Source organism: Cebus imitator, unplaced genomic scaffold, assembly GCF_001604975.1.
Source record: "Cebus imitator isolate Cc_AM_T3 unplaced genomic scaffold, Cebus_imitator-1.0 Scaffold81, whole genome shotgun sequence".
Taxonomy (NCBI): Eukaryota; Metazoa; Chordata; class Mammalia; order Primates; family Cebidae; genus Cebus; species Cebus imitator.
The window spans coordinates 5018252-5038693 of NW_016107396.1; the positions used below are offsets into that span (position 1 = coordinate 5018252).

Here is a 20442-nt window from a genome sequence, read left to right on the forward strand (position 1 = left end):
TCTTAGAGGTAGAAGGGAGACTCCCATGCCCCCCACAAGAAGAAACTGAAAAGAAAAAGATAAATTTCTACTTAATTTTTAAAAATAGTATTACTGTGAAACAGTATGGGTTAGTATAAATTGTAAAGACATATATGTTCTGAATTCCTCTTTTTAAATAAATTCCCTTTTAGGCTGATATAGTACATTCTTCCTGGTTTCTGTTATTGTTCCCATGCACTACCGTAACGATTATGGATCCCAGCAATTACTCCTTATTTTCACGGTGGAAACTGGCACTCAGTAGGAAACAGGAAAATGTACTGAGGGCAAACCCCTCTGTAAAGGATCTCTGTGGGCGGATATTTATTTCGGTTTGCACTAAATTAGACTTAGCTTCGCAAAAACCCTTTGTCTGTGGGACGGTGGGTCCCACCATGGCAACCATTATCTATTCGTGGAAACGACATCTGATGACTCCGCCCGGGCTGGGGGTGGGGAGGGAGCACCGCGTGGAGAGCTCGACTGAGAATTAAAGTGAGTGAACAAAGAGAACTCCCAGCAGCCACCCGCCCGCGCCTCGCAGCTGCACCAGGAGACGTCAGTCACGCCCGGAAGGCTGTTCCAGTCCGCCTCCTTGGAAAAGGAGCTCAAGTAAATAATTGATGGAGATCGACCGAACCCAGGACAAAGCTTTGCAGGAAACCAGTGCATCCGTGTTCAAGCGGTTTTGGAATCCTCTGCGAAGTACAAGATAAAAGAATAGGCCAGGACTTTGAGCGCTGCTGCCAATCTTCCATCTCGGGCGTGGCTCTGGCCTTTTTTGTCTCTTTATTCTGCCACTCCCCACCCCCGCCCCCGCCCCCGCCTTCTTCTCTTTCCTCTTGAAAGTAACCTCTCTTCGGTTACTTCTACCCTGTCTTCCCATGCAATCCCGCCCTCTCCCCTGCCCAGTCCGGTGAGGTCAGCTCATGAATATCTCTGCACTTCCTAGGGAGCGTCCAGCTCAGCGTGGTACCTCTCGTGTTAGCCTGCTGAGAACCGCAGCTCCAGCCCAGCCACGGACCTCCGGGAAGTCACCCGCTCTGGGGACAGCTGAATCTTGACGTTACCGCCATTGTTTGGAAAAATCGAGTGGGTGTGGAGCTGGGGTGAGCAAGCCCAAAGTCGCATACAATAATACGAAGTTGAACTTTCCTCGGCGCAGAAAGGCACAATAGTAAACCCTGACATCTCCGGAATATCAGAAGGAAAGTGCTGTTGATTTGCATCAACTACTTGGAAACCTCGCCTCTGCTGAGAAGTGAGCAAGTTCTGTATTTCTAAAGGGTTGGGGATGAAAGATGGGGTGGGCTAGCAGGAGGATAAAACTTGAGATTAAAAGTGTTGGTCTAAGCCGTACCGGGGTTGGTTGGTGGCAATTTTCACCGGGAAAGCCTTGAAGAGATGCAGCATCTTGTCACTTTGTGGGAACCACGTAACAGCAGCCAGATATATTTGATTGTGGAGCCCAGTTACTGGAACGCAAGCTTTCTCCTGGGTTAATGCTGTCTGGGAGCTGAGTTTAGACATTGCCTTCTCAGCTTTGGAATTATTATGCCTGATTAAAAACAAAATAAATTTGCATTGGCAATATAAGTTAGTTAGATAGCCCATGTTAGTGTCACCCATGATGATAAACTAGGCCAGACATTCTAGTAGTATTGTGGCTGAAAGAGAAGATGTAGAAGCTAAGCTGATGGGCAAATTTTTCCCCCAATATCTTCTTTGTTCACCTTTGTATTTCAAAGTGAGTTGGAAGGAGATGCCAGGAACAGAAAGGGAGGTGGATTAAGAATCCTCCAGTAATATTCCTTATAAAATGAGGAATTACTGCATGCTAAGTTCTGATGCTAAAAGGAGGTGTTAACAAGAATAATGCAAGTAAAATAACTGGCAGTAAAGTAACCTCCTCTCTGTATAGGACAAATATTTTTAAAGCAGCAACTTATGCCTAGTCATGCCCCTTTCAGCGGTTTAGACAGAAATAATTTTAAGGAAAAGGCAACTAATTGACTAGCTGCCTGGATCACTAGGGAGAAGAACCCGCAAGGCAGTAGCTTGCTGTTTTCCAGATTAATGAAGCTAGTGATGGATTTATCTTGGAAATATACACGCTGGAAATTGATCTTACCATCATGAGGGAAGATGGGCCAGGCTTCTGGGTTCTGTTTCAGAATTTGGCTACATAGGAGGGAATGGGCACTTTAAAAAGTACAACTTTGCCTATGATATGCAATGTAAGAAGATGGGTAAGAATGAAAATATTTTCTATCTAGCAATTACACTTAAAACTAAAGCGATTCATAAGGACTACAAAATTGGATAAGCTTAGGAAAATTCATCACCAGAAACTTGAGAAACTGCAGAACTGACCATCACCTTTTCAAAATGTATTTTAAAAATTATTTTCCAAAAGAGAGAAAGTACTTTTTGGGGTTGCTAATAACTAACCCATATAGACAATTCTTAATGCTGCTATTTTCTTGGGAAACTGAGACTAATTTAAAGCCATTATTTATATTTTATTTTAGTTCTATTATAAAGGAAATTGGGTGCATTTCCCCAAAAACAATATTAGGGGTTGGAGCTGCTTGGGGAAAGTGTCATTTATCCATAGAAAGTTTTCTCTAGGAGCACTACATCATAACCCTTTTCCTCTAATTGAACTTGGGAATATTGATTAAATGGAAACTTTCTCCACTAAACTAGGCTTTACATACAGATTTGATGGTGAGGAAAGCCAAAGTCGTAAAAGCAGGGATTTTACAACCCTAATATATGGATATCTTTCCTTTCTGAAACTTCTTTTCGACTTTATCGTCTTTTCTTTTATATCTCCCTTCCCATTGATTGCTGTCTGACTCTGTATCTCTCACCCTTTTCAAAACCTGCTACCATGAATGTGTAAGGTTCAGCTGCTTTCAGATTCGTCATTTTGCTGAGGTGAAGTGAGATGGAGACAGCGCCACCCTGGGCAAAATGAGAACTGACAGCGCTGCATCCTATTCCTAAAGACAGCCCTGAGTCCTATTCCTAAAGTCAAAGCTTCTATTAAGTGCCTTCCAAATCTCATCATTTTCTGGGGCTTCTCTTGTAGAGCAATGTCACCCTTTGCTTTGCAACAAAGCAGACATGCTGTGTTCTTCTCTTCTTTTCTTTCTGTCCCAGCTCAGGGAAGGAAGATTGGCGGCGGTGAAGAGGGAAGAGGATGCTCTAGTAATGGGCTATTCCAAATCGCATCCGGTAGGTTCTTCCTAGACAGCCATGAGTCAGCCACCGACCGGGGGCGCTGCCCCTGCCACAGCAGCAGCTTCTCCCGCCGCTGCAGCCACTGAGGCTCGTCTGCATCCGGAGGGCAGCAGCAGAAAGCAGCAGCGAGCTCAGTCACCCGCTAGACCAAGGGACAATTCGCTGCGACAGACAACCGCGGGCACCCGGTCCCCAGTGGGGGCCGGCACTAAACTCAATTCTGTTCGGCAGCAGCAGCTGCAGCAGCAGCAACAGCAGGGTAACAAGACAGGGAGCCGCACAGGGCCGCCCGCCGGCGCCCGAGGAGGCGGAGGCGGGGCCGAGAAGGCGACGCCCCTGGCGCCCAAAGGGGCCGCTCCAGGAGCTGTCCAGCCGTTGGCTGGTGCTGAAGCGGCCCCCGCCGCGACCCTGGCAGCTTTGGGCGGCAGGAGGACCGGACCGCCCGAGGAGCCGCCTCGGGAGCTAGAGTCCGTGCCCTCGAAACTAGGGGAACCCCCTCCGCTCGGGGAAGGGGGAGGAGGGGGCGGGGAAGGAGGAGGAGCCGGCGGCGGCTCCGGGGAAAGGGAGGGGGGCGCTCCGCAGCCGCCGCCGCCCAGGGGCTGGCGAGGGAAAGGCGTACGCGCTCAGCAGAGGGGCGGCAGTGGCGGGGAGGGGGCCTCCCCTTCGCCATCCTCCTCTTCTGCGGGCAAAACCCCAGGACCCGGCAGCAGAAACTCCGGAAGCGGTGTTGCGGGGGGCTGCAGCGGTGGTGGAGGGAGCTACTGGAAGGAGGGATGTCTGCAGTCTGAGCTCATCCAGTTCCATCTCAAGAAGGAGCGGGCGGCAGCGGCGGCGGCCGCGGCTCAGATGCACACTAAGAACGGCGGCGGCAGTAGTAGTCGCAGCTCTCCGGTCTCTGGCGCCCCTGCCATTTGCGAGACCCTGGCCGTCCCCTCCGCCTCCCCAATGGCGGCGGCGGCGGAGGGCCCCCAGCAGAGCGCAGAGGGCAGCGCGAGCGGCGGGGGCATGCAGGCGGCAGCGCCCCCTTCGTCGCAGCCGCACCCGCAGCAGCTCCAAGAGCAGGAAGAAATGCAGGAGGAGATGGAGAAGCTGCGAGAGGAAAACGAGACTCTCAAGGTGAGGAGGGTAGGGGGACCCGGCTGGGGGATGGGAAGAGTAGGCCTGGGAGGATTAGGGCGTGTCCCGGCGGGGGTGAGAGGCTGCTAACCTGTTAGGGAGCCTTGAAGAGGGAAGAGAACAGCAAAGGAGGGAGGGGGTTTCCTAGGCCTTGTCCAAATTTGAAACGGAATCTGCTTCTCAGTAACGCGAGGTTTTCATTTAAATTCAAATCCGGGCCTCCGTTTCTCCTATTATAATGGTTCGCCACACTTTTTCCTGGAGAGAGGTAGAGTAAGAGAACGAGAGAAGGCCTAAAGTCGGCCTTTTATTCTAGTTTCCTCTTTTACACTCAGCTCGTCACTCCTGTCTCGTGGAGAGGGGGCAATTAAAGCTGAGAATTTGGAATTGGAATGGGGTGTGCACGGTGTGTGTCGGAAGGGCTGGAAGCGAGGCTGATTTTGACTCGCGGCCTGTCACCGCCTCAGAACGAGATCGATGAGCTGAGAACCGAGATGGACGAGATGAGGGACACTTTCTTCGAGGAGGATGCTTGTCAACTGCAGGAAATGCGCCACGAGTTGGAGAGAGCCAACAAAAACTGCCGGATCCTGCAGTACCGCCTCCGCAAAGCCGAGCGCAAAAGGCTCCGCTACGCCCAGACTGGGGAAATCGACGGCGAGCTGTTGCGCAGCCTGGAGCAGGACCTCAAGGTCTGCGGCGCGGGGGCTCGTTGGCGCGCGGCAGGGGCGGCGGGTGGGGACTTTGGCCAAGTGCTCTTTAGGCTGAGAGGTCTTCAGTGGCATCGGGCAAGGAGCCTAAGGGACAGTTTCTTAGTGCTAACCACAAAATACTAGGGTCTTGGAAGGGAGAGAACTGGCAGATGGGTCTAAAGAGTGCAGTGTGTGTGGAGGGCCTGGCAGCAAACGAGCTAAGTGTGCTCTCCTGGGAGCAACGGTGGCTCCTCAAGAAGCCTCCCTTCTGGGCAGAAGCAAGGGCGTGGCAGAGCGCAGGCTCTAGCCTTTGATCTGGCTTTCAGTATGTCTTCTGAGAGAAGGCCGGTGGAATCCGGCACTCAGGAGCCGCGCTAAAAGGACTCCTCTGGGGAAGTTGAAACCCACAATAGGAACTGCACTGGGAAAACACTAGACTTAAGATTTCTTTCAGCAAGTGTCCACCCCACCTCCTTCTTTCAGGACTTCTTCCTTTCTGCACTTGCCGCTTAGGTAACTCCGTGGGGGAGGTGGTGGGAGTGGGGGCGCTGGGAAACTGCCTGTTTGGTGTGAAGTAAATGAAAGAATCTCATTTTTTAAAGTAACGTTGCTCCTTCAGAATTTCTTCTTAGAGGAAAAACCTCAACCTTGAAGTGCATTTTCTAGACAGGTGTGGTCTCCAGTTCAGTTTGACTGTAGGCAGAGTCATCGACAATGCAAACTAGGTATTAACCTAATCTCCTTCCACAACCAAATAAATACACTGTTCATTGTATTAACTTCATCAGGATTTAAAAATCACGTGTAATTATTCTTTGTTTTAAAGAAAACTGTGTAAACATTTTATGAAAGACATCGTATTCCTTTTTTTCTTAACATTTGTTGAGTGTTTAAACAGTCAACAAATGTTAAGGAAAAAAAGCACTGCGGCAAACATTGTTACATACATTATTAATTCATTTAATTATCAAGGAAAAAAATCCTATAATGTAGGGATTAAGTCACAATTTTACAGGTGCAGAAGCTACACGTTTTACAGAGGTTAAGTGCCCAGGCCTGGAAAACAAATAGGTGCCAGGCTCACTGTCCACCCAGTCCAAAATCACAACCTGTGTCCTAAGCCTCTACACTATACTGCTCCACTTTTCTTTCAAACCCTAGAATTTCCAGGATAATCTCAAAACATGAAGCAAAAATGCACAGTCATTCAAAAAATAATAATCTCAAGTACTAAAATGATTCCTAAAATTAAGCAAATGGAATTCTAGTTATAAGAGTGAAATTCAACCCCAACCCACTACTTGTAAAAACTTCAATTTTTTCATTCTTTAACATAGATTATAATGGAAACATCTACCTCATTGTTTTGTTGAAGTAAAGGACATTTGTGAAATTTCTTTACATGTGATAAAATGCAATAGAACATTTGTTACCACAGGGTAGTGCAGAAGTTAAGGGAACAAAATTTAGAGCCAGATTGCCAGGCTTCTTAGCCTGGCAGTGTCTACTTGTTAGCTGTGTGACCTTGACCTCTCTGAGACTGTGTCCTCATCTACAAAATAGGAGTAATAATAGTACCTATCTCATAGGATTTTTGTAGGGTTAAATGATAGATATATGTGAATGGCTTATATGTATAGTTTGTGGAGTAATGCCTTGAACATGGTAAACATCATATAAACATTGGATCTTAATGCTTTCAATAGGTATAAAATTTTAGCCCTCATTATATTGTCATTAATTGTATTTTATTGTTTCAAACACCTTAATTCAGGTTGCAAAGGATGTATCTGTGAGACTTCACCATGAATTAGAAAATGTGGAAGAAAAGAGAACAACAACAGAAGATGAAAATGAGAAACTGAGGCAACAGCTCATAGAAGTTGAAATTGCAAAGCAGGCTTTACAGAATGAACTGGAAAAAATGAAAGAGGTTAGTATTTGATTATTTCATGGTGTACTATGTATTTGTAGCCATTTAGAAAAGAATCCCAAGGACTAATATGACTATTAAAAATTTCTTTTATGATGGCAGGACAATTTTTTACTCTCACCCAAATAGTAAAAATACATGATTTCATACTAATAACTGAGTAACAACAAATGAGATTCTGACCTAAACACTGTATCTAACTTAACATGTGTGATGAACTTTGACTGATCTCTATGTTTCATCTCTGTGTCTTCTAAATGTACGTTAATTAAATAAATTACACAGCATACTAAATGCAAAGGGTGTCAAGAGTGTGAAGGAATGAGCCTTGTGATTGTTGAGGGGAATAATTAGCCCCATGAGATTACTATTGAGTTCATAGAACCATGAATTTTTAGAATGGAAAAGACTATAAGGTCCATTTGGTCTAATTCAGTCATTACTTGAATTCTCTCTACAGCTAAGCCACCCCTTCCCACAATGGTCTAATGCTTAGAATATCACCAGTGACTATCCCTGAACATGTTTCAGAGTAGTTAATTATATCATATCACAGCTCTGTTTAAAGATTTTTATTTTTTTTTTTTTTTACATTGGATATATTTACATTGTAACATTAGCCAGGTCATCTTAGTTCTACCCTTTAGGGAAGAAGAATCAAAGTTCTCCATCATGTTAGCTATTTGAAGATTCCAAACACATATATCGTGAGTATTCTCAAAGAACAGAATCAGGATAAAGAAATGGAGGAGTAAAGAGACAGAAACATCTATCAGGAAATGATTCACTTTAAGACAAATAGCAATTTAATTAGAATTAAATTATACTTTTCTTTGATAGCTACCTGAACATGTACAATGCAACTTGTGAAAAATACCATTGAGAATTAGCAAACACACAAGTTGCCTTGTGAACAATTTCCTCTGCTTGGATAAGCAGAATTCTAAAGAAAATCCTAATTGTTCCACAGACTAACTGAGGTATTGACTCACCTGTCATTGTTGTGCTTATCTCAAAATCGTACAAAAATATATCTACCATATAATAGTGAAAATGTCAACAGTCTGACTAAGAATATGTGTTAGGACTTTGCAGAATACAGTTTCAGTGGAGTAAACAATTTTTTGTGATCTGTTTACTTATATTATCCTGACTTTAAACTATTTTTTAACATGATGAAATAGTAAAAAATTATTTTAATGATATGAAATCCTTGGCTACTGCTAGGAGTTGCTCTGTGCTATAGTAGAAAAACATAGAGACTGGGAGCTGTGTGATCTATTTTCACCTGTAACTGGGTGACTTTAAAAGGCCTGTAACTTCTACTTGTCTACTTTTATCCAGTTCTAAACTGTAAAGGTCATTTTTGATGATTCTTGACACCTTTGATAGTATATAAGACTTTTCTCATGAAATTCAGGGCATCGCCATTTAAGGAATGGCAGAGATTTTTTTTCCTAAAGTTCCTAAAGTTAAGAGCTCAAATATGAAATTAATGTAGATATAAGTATATATTTCTTCAGCAATGTACAGTTGAAGATATGTCAGAAATTGACTTTCATTTAGAGAAAAAAAAAAGTAATAGGTAGCTGTATTAGTTCTCTAGGATTGCTGTAACAAAATACCAAAAACTGGGTGGCTTAAACAGCAAAAAAATACATTGTCTCACAGTTCTGGAATCTAGAAGTCCGGAATCAAGGTGACGGTAGGCTGGTTCTTTCTGAGGTCTGTGAAGGCAGGATCTGTTCCAGGCCTCCCTCTTTGGCTTGTAGATGACCATCTTTATGTTCACATGGCATTCTCCCTGTAGCTGCATGTTTCCAAACTCCCCCTTCTTATAAGGATGCCAGTGATATTAGATTAGGGTTACCCTAAGGACCTCATTCGACCTGCCTGGGCTCAAGCTATTCTCCCATCTCTGCCTAAGAACTGGGATTACAGGTGTGAGCCAACATGCCTGGCCCTCATTTTAATTTGATTACCTCTGTAAAGACCCTATCTCCAAATAAGATTACATCCTGAGCAACTAGGGGTTAGGACTTCAATATGTTAATTTGACAGGGAGGACAGAAAGAAGGAGAGAACAGAATTCAGCCCACAGCAGCAACAATCTAATAGCTTCCTATGATCAAGCAAAGAGTTGATTGTCGGTCTCATAGGCTCCATTTCCTGTTCATAAATTACTTGTGTTCTCTCATATTCCTTGTTTATACAATTTAAAACATTAAAGTACAAACAAACTTCGCTTGATTACCAGAGATAAAAAAAAGAAATGCCTTGTAATTTGGTGTCATGTGAATGTTTCAGGTGGTTATCTAAAAACTGTACTTAAGAATGGCATAAAAGCTTTCTGATTTTCATTGTACATCCATTAAAGGGGGAAATATTCATAGACTGTCTATCCATTAGCCAGAATGGTGGGACCTCTCCCATCTTATAATAAAAGCCAAAATAATCTGGCCACTAGGAGGAAGGGGTAGAACTTGGGAATGTCCTCAGGAGAGTGTAAAGACGCACTTCCTTGAGTCTTGTTCACACACTTTCCTGTGACTATTTCCTCCTTCAGGGCTCTAATTCTGGGTTGGGAAAATGCTGTTCCAGCACCAAGCAGTGTGGGTAGATATGTTCATACCAAAGAGCAATTTAATTCTCCTTGGAGTTATAAAAAAACAAATGCTAATGCCTGATTAAGGAATACAACAATAAAAGTAAAAATAATATAGGAGCTTATATGCAGAATATCAGCCTTTAAAGTAACCCTTTATTAGGAAAATGGCATTCATGGTTTGAGAATATGGAAGGTGGTGGGGAACAGAAACAGAAAAACAGAGGAAGGGAGAGAGTGGAAGATAAAGATTTGGAGGATACTAAATGTAATAAAGGCAAACAAAATAAATTCTGGTAGCAGTGCTCTATAATTATTCATTTGAGGTTGACTTTCATAGTGTTCAGAAAAATGTCAGAAGTAGAAAAAGTAGTTTAACAATATGTTTAGAAATCAGAAATGCTTCATTCAGATAAGATTTTTGCAATAGTGATTTTATGATCCTCTAAGAAGAAAAATATTAAAACTGAGCTGCAGTAATAACTGGCTTACTCTGTGGATAAGAGTTGTAAGTTTCCCCTTGGATGACTTGCCACAACTTCAGTTAACCATCTGCTTCATTGGTTGCAAAATGAAAACATATTCAAGCCCTTGGTGGGTGTTAACCAACTTGGTTAACTTGTTAAGTGATGAATTGTCATCCCTTTGTGCTATTGTTTTAAAGGAGAAAAGTAGAACGAGGCCAAGCTCTCCATGAAGAGAAAAGACACTAGTTATAGAGTAAAATCGTAAAATATTAAATAGAATATACTCAAGAGAAGCAGTCCTCTATCCAAGATTTTAGATCTTTATATGGAGTCATATAGATGTTGAACAGCACCACGGAGACCAATAAACCATCTGCTAGAATTTGGAACTGTTTACTAAGAATTTAACTAGCTTCAAGAGTATTGACCAATTGGTCTCAGGATTGGTGGCTGCACACGGTCTTATGCACCTCCTCATATCTGCCTATCTTCTCCTCCTGAGAGGATGGAGTAGGCACCTGGAAGTAAGAAGAATTGAGTAGAGGCACGATGGAAGAAAGTAGCTGCATCTACTGCATCTCATTGCTTGTATTGAAATGGTTGATATTTCACCAAAGGCAAACAAGAGGAACCTCTTCGAATGCTGCCCTTGAATCTTAATAGCATTTTCATCCCACTTATAAAACATTGATTGCCACTAACAGTATGTTTTCTTGCTGTAGAAGAATGCCTTTACCTTTCTGTAACCTGTAGAAAATGGCATTCTATCTTTCAACATTGCAAATGATCAAAGAGACAGAGGTTTTTGTTAGTTATTTCATGCAAACAACAACTAACTCTTTGAATGCCAGAATGGGTTCATGCACAAATAGGATAAAGTGCAGTTGTGGAGGAAGGTCTAGACAATGCATTCTCTGTGAGGGGTGATTTGTTCCAGTTAAATTGAGGATCACCATCTGTCATGTGGTTCTGCTGCTTTAGCAGTGAACTTTATTTTTAAAGCTTTGAAACTCCCTGTAATCCTCAAGAGAAGAGGGGTCATCTCATGTCACTTTTAAGGTCTGGTGCTTGATGAAGTGTTGATAACAGACATTTGAGCAAAGAATTTACCTACAGAGGAACAAAGAAAAGAAAGAGTAAGATGATGATGATGATAACTGTTTATCAGATCTTTTTTCTTTTCAGAATCTGTACTCTTTATATTGTCTCATACCTCACTGATACGCAAGATTCTTAAAAGACAATAATTTTCTTAACTTTTCCAGTCTTAACTGGCCTACTGAAATAGCACCATCTATCTTGGGACTTTTATTTTTTGTGCACTTAGCATATTAGGTCCTATCTATTACAATGAACTTTCATTCTAGAATGCAAAAATAATTAGTACTATAAATTTTAACAGCATCTCTGTTTTTTTTTTTTTGTTTTTTAGAGTCCCTTGAGAGTATATTTATATACCCAGATTCCCTTCAAATGGAACACTTTAATAGGCAAATTCTTGTACTACATATTTACACTTATCTATTTATTTTCTTATATAAAATAAAGAACTGATCATAACTGCACTTGGTTCTAACAGGGCATGTTTACCTAAATAATAAAATGTGAAAAAGAAATGTTGAGTGACAAATCAGTGAAGAAGCAACTCAAGAGACAGTTTAATGGGGCATTTCTTACAAATATTTTCCCTTGGCTTTGGTAGTTTACTTAACATTTTAAAGTAAAACGGTAGTAATTGATATTTTTAAGTGAAATGGCCATAAATATATTTAGATGCATCAATTAAACACTATAATTTTAGTCATATCTTCTCAGAGCCAATAGTTTGTTGAATAACATAGGCAGGAATGAGACTAAATTAAAAATAAGGAAAAGTGTCAGGTAAGCACAGAAAAGCTTGCCTTCCAGGAAGTCACCATATGTTATGAATGCATTTTTAAAGATTTATTTATTTAGGAATTATGAACCTTATTGGATTTTTAAGTGAAATTAGATATACAGTTGCATGCACTCTGAAATGATCTTTAATATTCAGTCGAATGTAAACAACTCTTTTACCCAGATGCCAAGCCCCCATCAGAAGCAAAGTAGTACACAGATCAGAAATTGGCAGATTTTTTTGTGCAATATATTGAGCTTTTTATTATGAACTTCAAATTTCTTGTTATTCACATAAAAATACAGGACAGCATTACACACCCCCACATTGTTGATCAGATTCCAGTTTCTTTCTTGGCTGAAATTTTGCACTTCATATTCCTGAAACTGTAAAGTGCTGAACAAATACTGGTTTTTACCTGATTAAGCATCTCCTACTGAGTACATTTCCAGTTCCCATCTAAAATATCTATTGATTTTGATGTTTGCCATGTAAAATATTTATTGATTTTGATGTTTGCTTCATAAACATTGTTTAATACATGTGTATTTACATTTTTGTTGCCTTTGCTGATGAAGCATATTTATGAGTTAAGTCTCCAACCCTGAACTGTTAGAGGCCAGCTTAACTTGGTCCAAGGGTTCCAGGCTGAACTTTGAGGGCCTTACCCCTGCGAGATTAGCAATTTACCCATGTTAAGTATGTCCATAGATGTGCATTACTTATATAGTTATTGAAGTGTTGTTTACTTCTCTGACTTCTGTATCCAACCTACCTTAAAAGAGGATTTGAAATGGTTCACAATAAAACCGTAAAACTATTGAAACAGGTTTAAAAATTAGGTAAAAATGCTGGGAAGATGAAGAAAAACTTAATCCAAAGGATGTACATTGTTATGAAACAGTTCTTAGTTTAGTATGACTCAAGGCTGGGGACAAAATATTGAAAGAAATTCTTTCCTAGCTGTGACCAGATACAGAAGCAACACTGAGTTTTATGTGAAGCCTCTGGGACAATCATGAGGAAAATCAATCTAGTACAACAAAGTGTCGCAGTTATACACAGACCTTACATGGCAACCATCATGGATAAATGAGCTTTCTAAATACTTGACAGGTCTTTTCTATAGAATCAACAAACTATAAGTTAAAATTTTACAGAAAATAAAATTGTCATTTTTTGATTAGCTGTGAATTTGAGTGTGATTGTTAGAAAGTACATTTATCATGGAGTCTAGAAAATAGTTTTGAGAACTTATCTGTCATTGCCTATGACCTTGAGTAAATAAATTAAAATTTATAGGCCTCAGTTTTTTAATATATAAATGCAGAAATTAAACCAAGTGCTCTCAAAGCTTCCTATAAAGATATCATTTTCTACTTTGTCAGTTAACCATCTCTGTTCTCCCTGAAAGTTTCATAGTCAGGTATAAAATTCAGTGTCATTACTATTATTTAAATACTATAATTATTGTTTCATATAGTCAGTCAATAGGTACTTCTTGAATACCTGGTGTAATGTGGCCGGGTAGATAACACGAAGGATATAAAGATATAGGTGGCAAAGCATCGCATTAAACTCCAAGTTTGCACCCACTGAAGGTCCCTACCGAAAGTTTTTTTTTTCCAGATAAACATTTTTTAGTTGATAAAAATAGACATTGAAGGAATATGCGTCTTGGGTTTTTTACTTTTATTTTATATTTAGGGGTACAAGTGCAAGTTTGTTACATAGGTAAACATGTGTCATGGGGGTTTGTTGTACAGATTATTTCAGCACCCCTGTATTAAGCCGAGTTCCCTTGAGTTATTTTTCCGGATCCTCTCCCTCCTCCCACTTTCCATCCTCTGAAAGGCCCCAGTGAGTGTTGTTCCCCTCAATGTGTCCAGGTATTCTCATCATTGTAAGTGAGAACAACCAGTATTTGGTTTTCTGTTCCTGCATTAGTTTGCTAAGAATAATGGCCTCCAACTCCAGTCATATCCATGAAAAGAATGTGATCTCTTTCTTTTTATGGCTGCATAGTATTCCGTGGTGTATATGTACCACATTTTCTTTATCCAGTCTATAATTGATTGATAGGCATTTAGGTTGATTCTATTTTCAACACAAGAAGTAAGACCTACAATTATCTCTCTGTTGCTAACCAGCATTCAGGGCCTGTGTTAGTGCTATAGAAATTACAACTGAAGATGTGATATGTGGGGATGAGTACAAGTTGAACCTCCCTAATAATCCAGCCATGCCCTTTGATGTGGCCTTAGCTCTACACCCTTGGAAGCTACAAAGACAATGTGGTAACCAAAGAATTCATCATCTATTCCAGTAAATAAACCAATGTGTTTAATGATGGCACCTAAACATTCTAATTTCTGCAGAAAGTCTCAAAGTGGGGTTTTTAACCATACAATTCTTAAGATGAAATCTGCCCCTGCTCCCTACCCCTGGAAGGCTGCCAGGCTCTTACCACAGGGTGTGGCTATTGAGTTAATGAGCACTGACCCTCAGTTAAATATCCAAATGTTTGTATGTTGTTATTATTGAAGTTTATTTTTATTCCCCATGACTTCTCTGATGTTTTTTGAAGTTGCAAGTCTTTATATTTCCAAGAGCATAGTAAAATTTTTTTTGAGGTTACGTGGCCTTTGTATGTGTGACGGACATCAAACTCATGCAGAAAAGACCCCAATTAAACAACCTCAATCCCTTCGTTAAGAGATTCTCAGGGCACAGATGTAACTCAAGTAGTCCATGAGGTGCTTTCAGGCTTTGGGGCGGTAATAAATGACACTCTTCTTCACCACTCCCTTCTACCGTGACCACCCTTGGCTGCCTGTGAATGGCCTTGCTCCAAGTAGTGGCAGAAATAACATCTTATTTCTGTCTCAGCCTTTTACATAAAACTAAAAACATATAAACTTGGATCTGACTTTCACTTAGTAAATATTTATGAAGCTGATATATTATATGTATGAGGGATAACAGATAATGTCACCAGGTGTGTATTCCTTGCCCACAAGTTAATTATTTTCTAATAGGAAAGACAGCCTCATACAGGTTGTACTTCGACTGTAGCTGCACATACACATCACTATACCAAATACTTCTCATGAAGTCCTCACAAGACCAACCAGACTGTGACTTCTAAGAGGACAAGAGCCCCTCTTGTGTTGGTCACTGTGGCACCCCCAGCATCAAGTTCAGTACCCAGCATATAAGCAATGAGACCACCTTCTTCTCTAATATTATAACAATTATTTCTTGCCTAATGTATATATAACTTTATTCCTGCATTTGACTATAAACTCCCTGAGACTAAAGACTGGGTCCATGTTATTGTGTCCACAAAAAAACAGAAGAGAACAGGGCAAAAAAAGTTGATAAACAATAAGTAATTTTGAAAAGAGAATAAGTGGTAATTAGGCAAAGTGTTTCATGCCCAATTTTGTAGGAAAAAAAAGTGACTGTGAACCAGGACTCTTTCCATGGTGCTTAGTGCAATGCAAACACAATGAAAAGGAAGTAGATAGGTAACTCCAGGCTCACCCCACTTCCAGAAATAGAGGTCTCCCAAGATCTTGCTACCTTCTAGAAACTTCTAGTCCTCTGCTATGCATCTCTTAAATTCCAGTTATCCCCCAGAAACAACAGGTCTTCTCTGAAACAAGTTCCCATTTGATTCTTGAGAAAGGGAATGAGGACAGAAACCCAAGAACAAGAAGACAACTCTGACATCTTGGGCATCAGCTCTGCAGTTTAACTGCTTTATGCTTTGGTGACAAAATGTAAAACTCGGGTTTAAGGAGTAAGAGAAGACTGCAGATCCTGTCATTCCCGAAGACTATCCATTGGAATTTGCTTTATATCTTCAATGTCTGAGACAATCAATTTAGCAGTTAATTTGGCTGGAGAGATATGGAAAATGACCCCAGGGCTGCAGTGGCTCAGTAGCCACCAGTGTTGAGTGCTAATAACATGCCACTGACTGAACCAGATAGTTTATGTATAATTATGTTGTTAATAGCCTTATTTTAGAGATGAAAACTCCCAGCCTCAGAGAGGTTAATGTCAGCCGTTAGCAGGCCAGGCCTACAACTAAGTCTGTCTGCCTCCAATGAGTGGTCTCCAGTAGTCAGTGCTGCATGGCTTCACCACAAGAACTCAGGCTGCCCCTCCACTGACACTCTCATGTTCTTCCTGACCCACTAATAACCTATCCTCTTTAGGGACCTCAGTACTCCTAGAATCTATAATCCTCTCTCAGGCTCTAGGGTCTATTAGAGAATGTTTTGAGTAAACACTGAGACTTCCAAGGCTGTAGGGAAAAATCCTTTTTATCTCACAGAAAATGGATCTACACTTCCAAGGCTGTAGGGAAAAATCCATTTTGTCTCACAGAAAGGGAATCTTTGGAGAAAAAAGCTAGAAACATAGGACTAGAAAAATGTTTTCAGGTCTGTCAATTCTATCTCACTTTTTACAAATGTAATAGCTATGCTACTTCAGATAAGTCGCGTAATAGCTGACTCTCAATTTAATCACCTTTTAAAGGAAAATAAATATTTTTCCTATCCAGTCTATTCACAAGGGTAACATAAGATAAAATGAGTGAAAGTGCTTTATAAATTGTAAGGTACCATATCAGATGTTATTGCTATTATTATCACATAGCTCTAGGTTAGCTAATTAAGACAATTTGTAGGAATAATTTTGAAGTCTATGACAATACAATTTTGGAGGTATCCAGGACCCTAACGTTTTTCATAGAACTTTGAAATGCTTTTGCTTTCCATTTTTTCATGAATGTCTATTACTATCTGAAATTCCCCTTTAAATCTTACTTAATTATAAAGCCATGCTGACTTCGTCCATCTGGCCCATTGCCTCTTCCACTAGGCCTGTATTTAGTCCTTACTGCTTCAAGAACCATTAGCTCACATTTGCAAATGTTTTGATGAACAGGGAGATAATCTGGCTGCATTACCTGCCACTGCATTCATTAGCAGGTCATCGGGGCTGACTATGCTGATTTGTACTGTTAAATGTCTCTCCCTACCTTTCTGCTGGAATAATATGCTTCCTACAAAGAAACACAATAGCAGAGAAAGAGGACTGTTCTTGGATCAAAAGTGGTCAAGCACAAAATAATTTAGATTGCATTTTAGTTTTTATTGACTCCACAGCTAAATTTAATATGCTCTGAATTTAAGAACCATATTTCTATTTAATACACACACACACAGACACACGCACGCACACACACAGTGATACATATAAAAATTACCAATAAATGTTTGGACAAGAGAAGAGGTTTTTAGAAAGATAAGATTGCTGTCATAGAAGCTCATCTTTAGCTTCTTAAATTATAATTTACTCAGTTCTTTTGTTTTCAAATACTTGTGATATTACTTTTGGGTAAATATAATGTGCAACTTTACTGCATATTGGAAAGTATTTTTCCAGCTAAAATTTCAGTTATATCTTGAAGATCTTAGGCTTGAATGAATTTGAATGGAAATATAATTATTTATTTGATGCTTCTGTTCTAATTCTATTTTTACATTTCAGGGTCAGTTAATCTGATCTTCATCCAGATGGTAAATGACATTTGAAAATGACATTTGAAGTTGTCATTGAGCCTTTTTCCTGACATTTTCCATTTTATATTTATATATTTCACTTAATTGGGCCATTTGTTTTCTGCATTATTCAACTTAGAAGCACTTAAAATTAAAAATTGAAAGTATTTTACATTGATCTGCTGGCTAGCTCAGCTGTTTAAATTTGTCTAGTCAATTAATCATGGGGGTAAGTGGTTAATACAATTAACTGTTAGTTTTTTCTTTCCTTCACAAAGTAATAGCTTCTTACCATTACATTAGCCAAGAACTTTGAATAACAGTAGAAATAATAGAGCAATTGCTTATTTATTCAGGTACATAATGAGCAACTAATATGTTAGTATGTAGTTGTATCCACTGCCTCTTTGCATATGGAAGAAAAGAAAAATTTGATAGAGCTTTATCAAGTGATCCATCTGTGTGTATTTAGGAAGATTTGTTATATGGAAAGTATTATCTTTCGAGGGTAAAATATAGCTATTGGGTTTATTCATTTAGCAGTATGGCTAAGTTTAAATTAGAATAATTATGTTCTACAATCATTCTGAAAGTTGTTATCCTATTTTTAATTCTACTAGTGTTAACTTTATTTTGTAATACATGTACAATTCTCAATTTTCCCAATTGCCAAAATCAAAAATGAAACCTAAAAAATTCTTAGCTGGGAACAGTGGCTCATGCCTGTAATCCCAGCACTTTGGGAGGCCAAGGCGGGCAGATCAAGAGGTCAGAAGATCAAGATCATCCTGGCCAACATGGTGAAACCCCTGTCTCTACTGCAAATACAGAAATTATCTGGATGTGGTGGCACGTGCCTGTAGCCCCACCTACCCGGGAGGCTGAGGCAGGAGAATTACTTGAACCCAGGATGTGGAGGTTGCAGTGAGCTGAGATTGCACCACTGCACTCCAGCCTGGTAACAGAGCAAGATTACCTCTAAAAATAAAAATAAAAATTATTTCAGTTAGTTTAACTCCTTACACTATGGCTTGGTCTTTGTTAATTTAATGTGAGATTATAGACTAAAATTATTACTACTAAATGTTTCATTGTTATAGTATATACTTTCCATTTTAAAGCCCGTGGGAAGGTGAAAGGTGGGAGAAGGGAAAGGATCAGGAAAAACAACTAATGGGCACTAGGCTTAATACCTGGGTGATATAATAATCTGTATAACAAACCCCCATGATGCAAGTTTACCTATGTAACAAACCTGCACATGTACACCTGAACTTAAAGTTAAAAAAATAAATACTTAAAAAATTGTATGTATTTAAACAATTTAATGCTATCAATGATTTTAAACTACAATTTCTACAATTCTGAGATCATAGTTTTAAATAATCTTTCATTGATTAGCTAATATTTGACATTATTTTTCAGGAAAAAGATTATAAATATTTTCTGAACTTTAGTACTCTGAAAATAGCCTTTGGTTGATTTCACACAGGAAAGACAGAATGGAATTACTGAGTCAAATGAAATTCTGTCTTATTATATATTAGCCCTGGGATTCTTTTTGCAATGGAGAAATATCAGATCAGTCTGACTCTGATTCTTTTGTAGGTCAAATTATTTTCTCTCTATGTATTTATGTATATTTTTATTCATCATTTATATTAATCTGAGTTCCCCAGTGGGTAACAGAATTCACCCAAGATGGCTCAAATGAAAAGAGATTATTACTCACAGCGATGTAGGCAAGATTATAGGAACAAAACAGGCCTGGCAAGGCATTGAGAAAAAAACTAGCAATTCTTGGAAACCATCACCACCCCTAGAAATGAAGACATAGCTAAGGAAATAGTATTATAGAGGCCAGTGAAAACTAACTGTGGAATAGGGTCCTCCCAGTGGGATCTATCGCCTGAAAGGGACTTAACTACTGCCTAAAACTGTGTTGTAAAAGGAAGGAAGTGAGGAGAGATACTCTGAACCATCTCTTCTCTCACATTTCCATCACTCAGCGTGCCTGCCAGTGCTTTCTCTTGGCCAAACCCAAGGAGGAGTCAAATGGTGGGAGGGAGCCTGGGTAAAGTTTGCAGAGGTCAGCCTCCTGGAGCACAGAGCAGGGCAGAGAAGGATCCAGAATGAACCTGGGCAGCTAAAGAAGAATAGTCAGTTCAGAAATATTGCCTGGGCATATCTAGGTAATGGTCTTTGTTTATAACATATCCAGGAAATACAGACCCTTTCCTCTAAAAATTAACACTTGTTTATCCATTATTTCAGAAAAACTTTCTTGTATTATAGATTTGGTACTCATATGTGCTTATTTTTTCTTCTTAGCATTTTCTTCACTTTGTATTCCTTACTACTACCTTCTCATTCTTTCATACTTTAATCCTTTTCCGCTGTGGCCTTAGACAATGTTCAAGTTTATTTTCAATATTATTGAATCCATTTTCTGTCATATCAGTTGTGCTTCTTAAAGCCATCAGTGCAAAATTTAATTCTTGCATTGAATTTTAGTGACCTTTTTTAGTTTTCTTATTCCTGACAGCTTCCTAGTCTTCAGAGCTTAATCTCCTCTTATGACATTCTTGTTCATTCATAGAGGCCATCTTTGTTATCTTTTTAAGAATACAGTATTTTCTAAAGCTGTCTTCTATTTCTCATAACAAATAGTTTTCATAAATATTTGAGGGATCTTTTTCTTTTTTAAGCTGACTTCTTAAATCATCCTGATGCATTTTACTTTTACAGCTTTAAAGTATAATCTATGTAGCATAAATTCACTTAATTGTATAATTTAATGGTTTTTAGTAAATAGGCAGAGTTACACAACCATCACCATAACCCAAATTTAGGACATTTCTTTTCTTTCTTTCTTTCTTTCTTTTTTTTTTTTTTTTTTTT

At 39.7% G+C, this 20442-nt stretch overlaps 1 protein-coding gene across 2 annotated transcripts in view; it reads left to right on the forward strand.

Annotated features, from left to right (window-relative positions):
- Window positions 1-231: 231 nt before the first annotated feature.
- SOGA3 (SOGA family member 3) overlaps window positions 232-20442 on the forward strand; it is a 48588-nt gene continuing 28377 nt past the window's right edge. Inside the window, exons 1-4 of one of the 2 annotated variants that reach the window (XM_017533316.2) lie at window positions 232-1282; window positions 3190-4386; window positions 4854-5078; window positions 6853-7011. In XM_017533316.2, coding sequence (XP_017388805.1) covers window positions 3286-4386; window positions 4854-5078; window positions 6853-7011 — 1485 coding nt within the window. In that variant the 5' untranslated portion in view covers window positions 232-1282; window positions 3190-3285. The remainder of the gene's footprint in view (window positions 1283-3189; window positions 4387-4853; window positions 5079-6852; window positions 7012-20442) is intronic. The other variant, XM_037740238.1, reaches the window with a different exon arrangement.